The following is a 12,921-nucleotide window of genomic DNA, read 5'->3' on the forward strand; positions in this document are numbered from 1 at the left end:
GACTTATCACCTCTGTGTGTGTGTGCATGTGTTGTGGGGGGGGATATCCACCCAAACAGGTTAAAATACTGCATCATAAGACAAAACAACACTTCACTGCTCATCTTGTAAAGGCTGTGTGCTACCTTTACAGCATCTGTCTCAGTGAAGTAATGGATGATTACAAAAGAAATTCTATGCAGAAATCTTGGATATGCACAGTACTTGAACACTCTTTCTCTTAATCTCTGAACCTGTTCAGGAAAATGAATCATATAATCATTAAATGAATAAGGAATCAGCAGCTATAATTTCCTTCTATGTAAAAGATCTTTAAGGACCATCTGTCAGTTTCTCAAGGGCAGCTTTCTTTTTTCTTCTCCTCAAACTCATAAACAAAAATAGTTAGTTTCCTCAAATGAGTGAATGTCATCTTACTGTGACTGTTTGCTAACTTAACTCCTCAGCAAAACTGGCTCAAGAATGAATACAGGAAAAAGTACTCTGTGCTCACTGCTAGTTACCTTGTAGCTTATAGGCTTTCAGCAGGCCAAGGAGTATCCCAAAAATCTCACAACTGCAAACGTACTGTTTGCACTTGTCAGTCCTGACAGAGCTATTGCACCCACAAGTCTGAAGCCCTTCTCAGAAAAATGCTAGTAGACATGACAGATGTAGAAATGTAATGAAATAATAGCAAACATATAACTCAATAACAATAATTAACACAATTTAAAATAAGAATATATTTTATCAGCTCTTACACAGGTCATAAAACTTTTAAATGAAGTTGTCCAAAAATATAATTTATAATAACAGTGTTTTAACCTGCAAAACTTGAGAACAACCTGAAAACCAAACAATACTTTCCTCTTTGTCCAGCACTGCTAATAACACTGCCATCCAATGGTTCAAGCACACTCACATTCTCTACTGTAATACTGTTTACATTCATATACAGAGGCATGTGACTTCTTTAGACCATAGTGTGATCTGAAATACTATCCCTTTATTTAAAAAAAAAACCCCTCTTGACTTATCAGGGTTGGAAATTAAGTTACGGATTGTGCAGTAATCTCCTTTCTATCTACTGCACATATCCGTATTATTACTATTGAAGCACTAACAATTAGAGGCACTAAAACTGTGAAAAAATATTCATATTTTTGTTTACTATCAAATATTTTCATATAGGAGCATGAAAGCTTAGTACAAAATATATCTTGCTTGTCTGAGGAAGGGATCCCCTAAAACTTCTCCATTAATATCTCAAATTTTTCTCTTCTTAAAAATGGGAAAAATCTTTAGGTGTGTTAAATCCTTTTACAAACACAGACTAAAAAAAAAAAAAAATGTTTACAGAAGTTTTGGCTCATTGGTTAATAATAGTACTCCTTTACTCTAAAATGGATTTAAATGGAAATTCTGTTTTAAAATTCCATTCACAAAGTACTGAGTCCAAGTAGTCTACTAAAAAGCATTATCAGTTGTTCTTTTCCATTATGAAAGACATATTTGTATTTATGTAACTTATAATGGCATCTGGCCGCCTCATTACTGAGTCTTAAATTAAGGTAACAGAGAGTAACAGTGAGTTATTTTGTATTTATGAATGATTAGAAGTAGCACAGAAGACAGAAACTGCAAACTATACTACAAACAGTCACTACAATCAAGAACAGTCATGCACAGCAAAGCTGACCTGAACTGGGGGGGTGGGAAAGAAGTATGTACTCCGTGTTCTCACTTTCTCTGACATACGACAGTAAGGTAACAGTTCTTCTCTATCACAGTTGCCTTCCGGTCTCCAGCTATCACTTCTTCTGAAATCCTGAAGATGGCCTTGCCCTCTCCTAATCTAATGATTTCCTAATGAAGCTTTTGGCTTCTTTCTTTCAAATTCTAGTCCTTCAGAAATACTCCTTTTTCTCTTGATCTCACATCTCCTCTGCTTATGGCTATTTTCAGCTACTTCATTTAGGTCCTGCCCGACTGCTCAGACATTGAAAACTGTCATGCACTTCCACTGAATCACTGATGTGCCTCTCAGTATGTTTTTTTCTTCTTCCTCTGTTTCTCATAAGAACTACGTTAGTACATGAGATCAGGTAGATAATAAAAAGGTTAATAACAAAATAAAAAGTTACTTTTGTAACTTAGTATGTATTCTATGTACCATATTGATTCCTAACATACAAATGAGAACTGAGGCTGAATGAGTGGGATTTAGGAAAGAAAAGTCAGAATAATCTCCTGATTCAAACAAAACTTGAAACCACTTTCCATACGGAACTCCCTTATTGGAAAATTAACCGTAGTCTTAACGTGTCACTCATCAAATATCCCAGATTCAGTCCCAGCAGAAGTGGGAATGACAGCATATATTCTGCAGGCCTGGCAAAGAGCAACTGTACCGAAATTACTTTAGTCAAATCCAGTAAATCAGGATAAGTAAAGCTCTCTTTTCATCTTACTCTAACATCAGAAATATAGCTAAGGCCACCAGCCACCACCATTGACACACAGCAAAAGAGACAACATTTCTCACTGATATGCAAAGCATCTCCCAATCACGATTTAGAAGTAAGAATTTGCCGAGTCAATCTGCTAATAAATTCAAGGTACAACATATTCTATACAACATCTCCAATAAGGCAATCTTTTGCAGACAAATAAGGGATGGTTAGCACTATCGTGTTTTCTTAGTCTGTGATTAAATCAGCTGTCAGTACCCTAGATATCATTTGATGAGAAGGTGTCTGGAGAGAAGGGCTAATTCTGCACAGCCATTCTGCAACACTGGAAGGTACTGAAGCTTGCAGTGACAGATAACTGCTGCTGAAAAGGATGAGTAGCAGGGAGGAATGCAGTCCTGGAATCACAGAGCAACTATTGACATTGCAACCTGGAGCCAGTGAAAGGTAGCGATGTTTTCAGAATATGTAAGGGACCAAAACCAGGATGAGGTCCTGGAACACCTTCAGTTCCTCAAGGGCTGATGAGAACAGTGCCCTCTCTACAGAGGAGTGGTTCACTGATGCCAAAGAAGCCCATAGCCAAAACCAAGGAAGTGGATACATGTTCGCGTTACTTTACCCTGGCTTCTTTTGAATAAGTCAGTACAGAAGAAAGTTGAACAAGGGCCAGATTGAACGTTTCACCTGGGAGAAGGTAGGATTCTCTGCACAATGGACTTCAGCTAATTCCGTACCAAGAATTTTCATCTGTATCCACGATGGTGCTAAACGGTCACACTGAGCTTCCAGATGCAAAAATGCCTACACAGTGGGGTTTCTGTTTGCTTGTTTGTTTTTAAGATCAGGTACTAATCAGAAATGTATTCCTGTCTAAGACAACAGACACCCCTCATTTATGGATTAGAGGGTGAAAGCTTACTGTCAGTCAAATAGATAATTTAGAGCTTCGCAATTCACAATACGCTATGTTGCAAAACATTAAGGTGGCTAGGTAAAAGCAGTACACTGCGATCTGAAGAGAAGGGGGACAGCCTTCTGAGGAAAGCCAAAAAAAGACTTTTGGAGCCTCCAAAGTAGTCAAAAGCAATGCACAGTTAGCACTGAACAGTGGAACCAAAAGGTTACTCAATGACACTGGAGGGAAGGAAAGTGTGTACAGAGGTAGGACAGTAAGAAGATGGGTCTGCAGCATGGTCATTGAAGAAGACAGCTTGGACAGGTCTTCATGGTCTAAGAGATAATGAAGGTTAAAAGGGAGTCCACTGCCAAAACAGCCATGGTTAGAATAAGCAGGGTGACATAGAATCCAGATGTAAAGCTCTATTCTTATGAGAGAGATTTGATCCAGGAAGAGGGACAGTACTGAACATGAATGTGTGATGAATTGTCTAGGTTTTTGGAGCGTATTGGCATGAACTAAATGGCACCATGCAGCAAGCAAAACAGCACAGCCACTGCCATTCTGCCTGAAAGCACCTTGGACAAGACCATGAACACGGACCAGGGAGGAGACTCACACAATGACTAGATGTATCCTGAAGTACAAAGTCCAATGCAAAGTTGGGATACCATCCAAGACGGATCCTTGGAGCTTTTTTGCTTCTCTTTTCAAAGTCTGGGCTTAAAATCCTGATAAACAAAACACTTCCCTGACACATAGTTCTTCACTCAAATAAAACAAATGCAGGAAATGCCCATCTAGCTGGGTGTATGGCCCCAGCAGCATGGATACAATTTGCCACAAGCAGGCTTAGATTACATCATACCTACAAAAAAATCAAAATAAATGCTACAGAAAACTTAAATTGAAGTTTGTTTTGTTTTTAAAAAAAACAAAACAAAACAAAAACCCACAGTATTTTGGCTCAAAAGGGAACCAGAAATAACAAAACAACCAGGTAATAAAAGAAAAACAGCTTTTCTAAAGGGTGGACTATGAAGGAAGTCAAAGAAAAAGAATCGTATTCAGTGAGACAACTGAGAGAAATGGGGTGGCACATCATGAATGCATCCCTACTATAACCGATAAGGCCTCTTCAAAGCTTGGGCACATGCACACCCTGCAGTGTAAATATGAGCAGGGACATTCGACATAAAACTTCAACTGTTTTTTCAGAGGTTAGAGCCATTTAAGAATCACAGTATGTTTAGCTCCTTACATATTACTGAATATTAGATTGCATTTGTTTTGACAGATGCTCAACAATATCCCTCCCATTAACTAAAATTGGTCAGCAGTGTTTGACTATGTATCAAGTATGGCCTCAGAGGACTAGAAAACGTTTCTATCTGTGGAATGTTTCTAGCAGACAAGTGGAAGTGAAGAAACAAAAAGAATAAGCATAATGGGTCCCAACCCATCCTTAGGATTTCCTGCCCCATATTAGTTGTAGATTAAATACCAGATTTCTAGCTAATAAGGCAAAAGAAAGTAACATGCTGTATTTAACTTCAACTTAGCTTTATTTTCCAACACTCTTAATAAACTGTTACAAAATTAAATATTATATACCTTTATATCTGATTTTATGTACTTATAATTTCTCTTCAATTTCTAACTCCTTCTATTAAAGGACATTGAACGTTTTCCTTTTAGTTCAAGCACTCTAAACAGGATATAATTTTCCCATGCCACAAAAAGAAAAAAACCTCATAAGGAAACTGACGTTTAAAATATGTTTCTCTTAGTGATGAGAAGGTATCAACTTAATAGAGAAGCATTTTGCATGATGTTTTTGTTAAAAAAAAAAAAAAAGAGAGTAAGGTCTTTACAAGATGAAATGCTGTTTGCATTCTATAGTTGTAGCTGACACTTTACCTTTCTTGTAGTTTCTCATCAGAGATCTGTAATTCTTCTTTTAAGTTTTGGTATCTATCTTCCCTTAACAATCTGGTGCCGTCATAGAGGGTTAGTTCTCTGTCATGTATTAGTCTGTTTGAAAATAAAAATGAAAAATAAAAAATTCTGTCTTACTAGTGGAGTGTGCATAAATGGCATGAAACAGCCATTTTGTTATACTTGTACCAAGTAATATACTTCTGTTTTGTTTCTTGAAGCAATATATTTCAGTTGGCTTTAATGATTAACATACATACAGACCCAGCTGTTATTTTTTTTATGCAGAAGTTGATCAGATATAAAGCATGCACGTGTCAGAAGAAAAATCAGAAGGCAAAGCTAAACTGATTAAAAAGGGAAAAAACAGGCAAGCATAATTCTCTCTTCTGCCCTTCTGCATAAATATATATATAATAAAAGAAGGGACAAAATGTTTTTGCTACAACCTGCTTTTAAAATTGGTGATGTCCTTTAAGTTTGCAAAAGGCAGTATACGATGCAGGCACATGAAATAGCAGAAAAATCTGACGTGACAGTATAGATTATTATTAACATGGTATTTGCTATTACTACTTCTGTTCTGCAAAGTTTAATTTATTTTTTACTGAATTATGAAATGATGTTTATAAAGTGTTCTTTGCAATCAATATAAAGTATGCTTTTACATATAACTGTAATGATCACATTTTACTTAGAAGCAGAATGCATTCAAAGTATTTTAAACATTTTCTGACATCTTGAATTTTCAAATCATTGTGCAAATATTACTAATTTTTAGATTTCCTAAGTTTAGAGTAAAATCTAGCTCATTCTTCACTTCAGACCTACATTCCTTATTTACAGAGAGCTGAAATTTCCTGTATTATTATAGACTTACAAAGAACATGAAAGAACTGCTTCTGCTTTTAAGTATGTAAAGACTGAACATCACATATTCTATGAAACTTCAATGCTCAGCTTGATCTTCACAGTATTCTTGAAGTTATAAAGTCATATTCACTAGAAGGAACTTAATTTCTCAGTATGCACGCACTCAATAAACATGTCACGCACACCCAACTTATCCGCGCTCACGTCCTGACCTTTGAAGTACGGCTAGAGTGCCAGGGTTAATTCGATGAATGCCATCAAGAATAACAAGCTTTCCTTCCAGGGCAGCAGTAACAAGTGGAGATGGTCTCCAAGCAGTGTCTCCATTAGGAAGAGTATACCTTTGCTGTAGCAAATCTCTAGCTGTCATATCCTGTAAGTATCAATTCATCAGAAGAATATAGTTATGCTCAATTTTCTTCAAGTACATGCTTCCTCCTTAAAAAACTGCATCATGTTTTTTCTGAGAATATACCCAAAGAAGATTAGCAGGAAATCTTCAATTACTTTTCCAAATAGCATTAGAAATACACACACGAATCTACAAACACACTATGTTAGATAGTCTTTGGAAGTTCTAGACTTGCCAATATCACCTCTTTGAAACCAGAACAAAAGCCTTTCCCCCCCCCTCCCCCTTAAAACATAATGCAAGCATATGACAACTTGTACACAGCTTTGTGTACAGAAGGGGGCAGCAATTTACACCTGGAACAAACAAGAGTAATTTATTTCATATAGAAGCCACCTGAAAGAGCAAAGATTTCATCATTAATTGTAGGAATAAACCAGCATGACATTCCACCTCTCAGCAGGAAAATACAGTGGAAGCATCAGAGAATAAAGGACAGAGTAAGAAAGAAGATATAACACACAAAATATCAAAAGTACATAGCATATCACAAAATAATGCTCAAGGGATAAATCAAAACCAAAGGCAAAATCTAGCATATCCTCCAGCACACATATTTTAGATGTCCCATTATAACACGTAAGCACTAGAGCAACAAAGATGTAATAGCCATTTTGTGACCTGGAAGATGAAATTCCTTCCTCAGGCTGTGCTGTGAACACAACTTAACCTAAAATCAGATGAGAAAAATATTTTCTATTGTAGCTGTAGCTTCTGCATATGTCCTTTTCACAACTATAAACCCTTTGAACTTTAAGGAATAAAAATAGAACACATTACGTCATATGGCCTGAATCATTTCCTCTTTCTACATTTCCTTAAAAGCCTTAAAATAACAGGACAAAGTCTGGTTCCTTCAGTGCTTCCACATTTGTATAATTTAAAGTCCCACATTCAAATCCACAAAACCAGACCATATTTTTATTGTTGTATTTCTGGTTTTTTACTGCTGCGTTTGCTCTTTTCTATTTTATTAATGAATTAGACTAAAACCAGAATGCAAAACGTTTTTATCAAAGCCAGAGAAAAAATAAGTGTTTTTAGGACTTGCATCAGAAGTGTGCATTCAGTAGCTAGTAAATGCTGTATAATTGAATATTCAACTAACATATCTCTGCCAATTCACTTCTAGAGGAATGAAACAAGGTACAGTATGAATTGATTGGGAGCCTAGTATGCTATACAGAATGTCCATCTGTAATTCCAACAACTTGAGAACCATGCATTAATTTTCCGGAGATAAACTCAGAAATGTATTTTGCTACAAAATATTTTCTGAAATATAAAATGTTTAGATCATAATTTAAATGGTTGAATGAGATTCAATGTAGTGATGCATTAAAAAGAAGTATCATTCGCTAACACCTGCGCAGCTTCTGCAAGGGATTTGTTTTATGGCTAAGTACCTGCCTAGTGATTTATTGTTTCTATTTATTTACTCTAAACCATTTTTTTAAGATATTAAAAATATAACATTACGAGATATAGTGTTATAGTACTCTAACACTAAAAATCCCTCCCTTTGGAGGGGAGGTAATAGAAGTATATGAATTATTTTTTTTCCCCCCCTTATTTTGGGCAAAGCAATGGCCTTGTGAAACAAAATGCTTATTTTAATTTGTAACAGTCATTGTAACTTACATGTTTTTCATTGTGTTGTTTATTTTCTAAAGCATCTCGTATACAGGAAAAAAAAGAAGTTTAGGAGAGAAAACAAGTAGGATAACTCCTGTTCCACAGCCTTTAGCAGCTACAGCAATACAAGCCTCCAACCTAGACGTTTTTCATGGCTCGCAGCTACTCATGTTCTTGGCAATTATAAGGTGAAAAAAATCTATGTTTCCTGCTTTTCTTGCCAATTTGGACTCATATTTTGTTAGTATTTCTCAAATAAAAAATTGGAAGGCATTTGTAAAGAAAAATTATGAGGTCATGCAAAAAAAAAAAAAAAAGAAAAAAACCCCCTAGAAACAAAAACATCACAGTACACAAACACTAGTGATGTGCTTATAAGACTGTTTTTGCTGGGGAAGAAAAGGAGCAAGTTGCTGGAAAACTGTTATAACATCACTTTGAATGTTGCTTCCCCCCGGCCCCCAAGTTTTGAGGGGGAGAGAAAATATTTTATTTTAAACAATTTAAACCAAAAGTTCCCTAGCTACAGTTCACAAAGAACTAGCTGGCTGCTGCTTCTCATTTGCTGTTGCTTAACTGCACTTAAAAACAAACCTTTCCTAATCAGGATGAGTTTCCTTTGTCAGCAATTTGCCTACATGGAACTGCATATAATGAGAAATCCGTATAATGATGTCAGATATCACAAATGAGACAGGAACTGTTCTGACCAACTGTTAGTATAAGAGATGATCTATGTGCTCAAAAGATGTGGGAAGCCTTGGTTTAGGTAAATTTGATTCTCATCTCACAACATGAAAGCTTTCAGAAGTTTTTTTCTGTGAAATCAATATACAGAGCTATGCCTTTTCACACTATTCAAGCCCTTAAATCAACTTCTGATGAAAGAATGATGAAGCAAATATTAAAAAGTAAACATTATATATAGAAAAAAATCTAAGAATTCATTTCTTCACAGAGCCTGAAGAAAAACAGCGCTATTGCTTCAGACCAATGATAAGTGCACCACTACTTATTTTTGTGCCTGCATAAATTATTGGAAAATAAAAATGAACCATAGGCCAAATAAAAGCCTTCTTAATTTTAGAAATGGATTTATGAGAGAGAGAGACAATATGGTGTCCCTCTCAAAAATTAAAAAGACACTTTTTTGAACCAAAGTAGAAAAATCTGCTAAACTTACAGCATTATCAAACTCCTCAGCCGTCATTGCTGAATTACTGTATGAATTAATACATTTAACATTTGTTCTGTCATTAAATTATCCTATTATTTTGCTATGCATATTTTAAGAAAAACAAATGCATTCTTAAAATTTATCAGAAGATGTATAGCTCAGCTACATTCAATTTTTTTTTTTTTTTTTTTTTTTTTTTTTTTTTTACACACTGCCTCCTGTAAAAACTTTTGAGATTATGTAAGACATTGTACATAGGAAATATCTATACATATAGACACACGTGTGGATCTTACATAGACTTGACTACATAGTGAACAACATGCTCACAAACAGTCATTTATTTGCCTTAGCAATACTGTTTGATATCACCAAAAAGCCTCTCTATAAAAACCCTCTGCCCTTTGAACTTGATCAAACCCTGGTGAAGCCAAAGGAAAGGTTCACTTCAGTGGGAAATACTTCAAACCCTTCGCCTAGATTTTATTTCTGTAGGAACTACAGATCCCTCTGAAAGATGTTTACTGAGTAACTAATTTCATTGTCAGCTCTTCTCATGTGTCTCCAAAAAGGAAGTCTTCTGCTCCTATTCAGCGAAGCAATACTAATTAAAGGTAGGATGGTGAAAAGCAGTGGCCATGTTTTTAACCAAGTAATTGTCTAATTGTGCTGGTGAGTACCCAATACTGTATTGCATGCAACAAAACAAGGTTTAGGGTGTGCCTGTCCTTAAGCAGGTTTGTCAAGTTGCGAAAGTTATTTTCCTGGAATGATTTAAAAATATGTTTACAGTGACAAGTGCGGAGAGAAGTATGCAGGCTAGCTGGACACACTCAGTTCTGGCTCAGAAACTACATGCCTATCTTAATATACCACTCTACAGAAGGTAATAGGCGCTGCTAGGAATCCAGGTATATTACTATGAACATAACATTGCATTGATGAGGCTATGTAGCTTTGGAACCCAAATCTGCTCAAACCTGGCCACACTAAAGCGTAAGGGCACAAATAATCTATCTGACTCCATCTATGCAGACACAGTTTCAGAGTCTGCGTCTTTATCAGCTGAAGCCACATAGGGGGAAGGAAAAGCAGTGGGATCCTGTCTGGGGAGGTTCTCAACAGTGCAGAAAAACATAAAATGGATGGTATTTCTTTTTTCATAATCAGTAATATTTCTCTTTTCTATTTTCTCTCACTTTTTGTCTGTTTCAATCCTTCGACCTCACCACCCATTTCTGTCAGTGTCCCCACGTGCCATTGCACTTCCAAATGAGCTGCCACTGCCATTTCTTCCTTTGGAGGTCTCCATGCTGCCTGGGAAAAATTTAAATAAGCAAGGGGATGGAAGAAAGAGACCAGTATATTGCATTAAATCTGATGCTATTATTCCCCTGCAGCATTGCCAATTATCACGTACAACTGTAAATCCTGTGATATTTGGTGTATTTTGACTTACAAGGTCATGGGAGACTCTTGACTTCGTATTTTATTTGAGAGTGTTTTCATTCCTCAAGGTTATGAAGAAAACATTACATGTGCAATCTCTACTGTGAAAAGCTAGCAAATTAATTAATTCTACTTTTTAATCTTGTAATTTTTCAGTTTATGTCATGAGGTTAGATTGTATCAAGATCTAAGACTGACAATTCTTTCCAAACACATACTGAGTGACCACTGGCTATGAGAGATCTCTGTTAAGCATGACAGAGCTTGGGGTTTGCAAAAGCCTCTAGTGCTGTGAGAAAGCCTGAAGCACTGTCAGGATAAAATCAAAGGGAAAAACCCTAAATATACAGCAGCCGCACTGCACCGTGTTTACTGTACTCCGAGACAACTGACAGCTCCAAAACCTTCATTCCCTTATTATTCTGCATGTCCAGCCTTCCCGGAACCATTACCACTACTTCTATGTTAAACTTTGTAAATACAAACTTTACATTTTACTCAGTAAGAACATTCACTCTGGCCTTACTTTTCCAATTACTGTAAATTTCTTCCTCCAACTCATGCAAAATGCGGCTACAACAATAAGCTCCTTGCCACCACCTTGAAAGCCCATGGATGCCCTTAAGATGTCTCCAGTTCTTCCTTTTCTTCCTTCTTGCCATTTTACCCCACGACTGCCACTCTAAGGCAACTATGTCAACTGTCTGTGTGTCTCACAAACAGCGACAATGCACTCTTCTCCCCAAATTTATTTTTAAAGCCACATCTGTACTAAGACACAACATAAATAAACTAGCAACAATTAAGCTAAGGGCTGAAGAAGATTACTGTCTGTTTGTTATAGCATCTACGAATAATGAAGTTAATATTCATTGAATGTAATATGTATATATTACATTTAAACACCAGCCCTCATTTTGTATTTCTAGGATGAAACATTTTTGAACATGGAACCTTATCTTCTAATCTCTACTGCAACACAGTCCCACCACAACTATAATCGTCAGACTAAACAGAAATGTAAAAAAAAAAAAAAAAAAAAAGGCACAAAATCTGTAATATTGATTAAAATTCCACATGCAAGGTATCAGAAGAAATAAACACATAGGAGGATGTTAGGCAATCTTGACAGAAGAATCGCACCAAAAAAAAAAAAAAACCAAACAAGAAGAAAGATTAAGCCTATGGAACATGGGAAATAACTTTACAAAAATTCCCCAGAAACATAAAACCAATTACGTATTTTCAATACGATAAAGAAACTGTCTTCCATAATAATAAAAAAATAGTGTTGATAACAGAGAATTCCATTATAAGATTAAATAGCATATGGACAAACAAAAAAAAGGAAAGACAAAAGGTCTTCCGGAGGCATTCAACATGCATGAATTACAAGTGGTCACCACTCCGACCTAAAGGCAGGAAACATACTTTAAAAAGGGAAAAAAAAAAAAAAATCCAAAAAGGAGAAGACAGAAAAGGCAAAGTTTTCTTTATGATACAGTCATGCCAAATCACAGAATGAGTTGTCAATTCTCTGTGGCTAGGAGGAAGACCTACTGTGTGTTAAACGATTCTCCTTATATTTTATTTAGATTACCTCTCCTTCACATTCACAATGAAGTCGATAAAATCGAAGGAAAGCAATATCAGGGCTAGTTTATATGTAATAAAATTGTACTATCTATATTGCTGCATAGTACTCCCTCTGTTTAGACCTGCAATAAAAAGAGATCTTAGATGAGCATTCTAACAGAGAGAGTAAAAAAATGCTCTATACCAATCAGAAAACTTAGCTATCTTTGAAATCTTCACTATTCATAATTTATTTAACCTACATCGGTGATTATCAGTGATATTAAAAGCTGTAGCTGTATATGAACATAGCTGCAGCTTTTAAGATCACTGAGAAAGAGAGAGAGAGAATATACACAAATAATCGATGACTGTGTATTATATTTTGGATCATATTTAAAGCATGATCATCAGCAGATAGTTTACTTACCTGGTACAGCATGATAGGTTCTATGCTGTATCCCAGTATATCAGCAAACTCCTTAGCGATAACTGTTTTGCCACAGCC

General features: G+C 36.0%; 1 protein-coding gene across 5 annotated transcripts in view; it reads right to left on the reverse strand.

Moving 5' to 3' along the window:
- VWA8 (von Willebrand factor A domain containing 8) overlaps positions 1–12,921 on the reverse strand; it is a 195,783-nt gene that overhangs the window by 133,980 nt on the left and 48,882 nt on the right. For all 5 annotated transcript variants that reach the window (XM_075488851.1, XM_075488840.1, XM_075488830.1 and 2 more), the window contains exons 12-14: positions 12,844–12,921; positions 6,378–6,538; positions 5,275–5,388 (exon numbers count right to left, since the gene is read on the reverse strand). In XM_075488851.1, coding sequence (XP_075344966.1) covers positions 5,275–5,388; positions 6,378–6,538; positions 12,844–12,921 — 353 coding nt within the window. The remainder of the gene's footprint in view (positions 1–5,274; positions 5,389–6,377; positions 6,539–12,843) is intronic.

This window comes from Mycteria americana, chromosome 1 (genome assembly GCF_035582795.1).
Source record: "Mycteria americana isolate JAX WOST 10 ecotype Jacksonville Zoo and Gardens chromosome 1, USCA_MyAme_1.0, whole genome shotgun sequence".
In the NCBI taxonomy this organism is placed as follows: Eukaryota; Metazoa; Chordata; class Aves; order Ciconiiformes; family Ciconiidae; genus Mycteria; species Mycteria americana.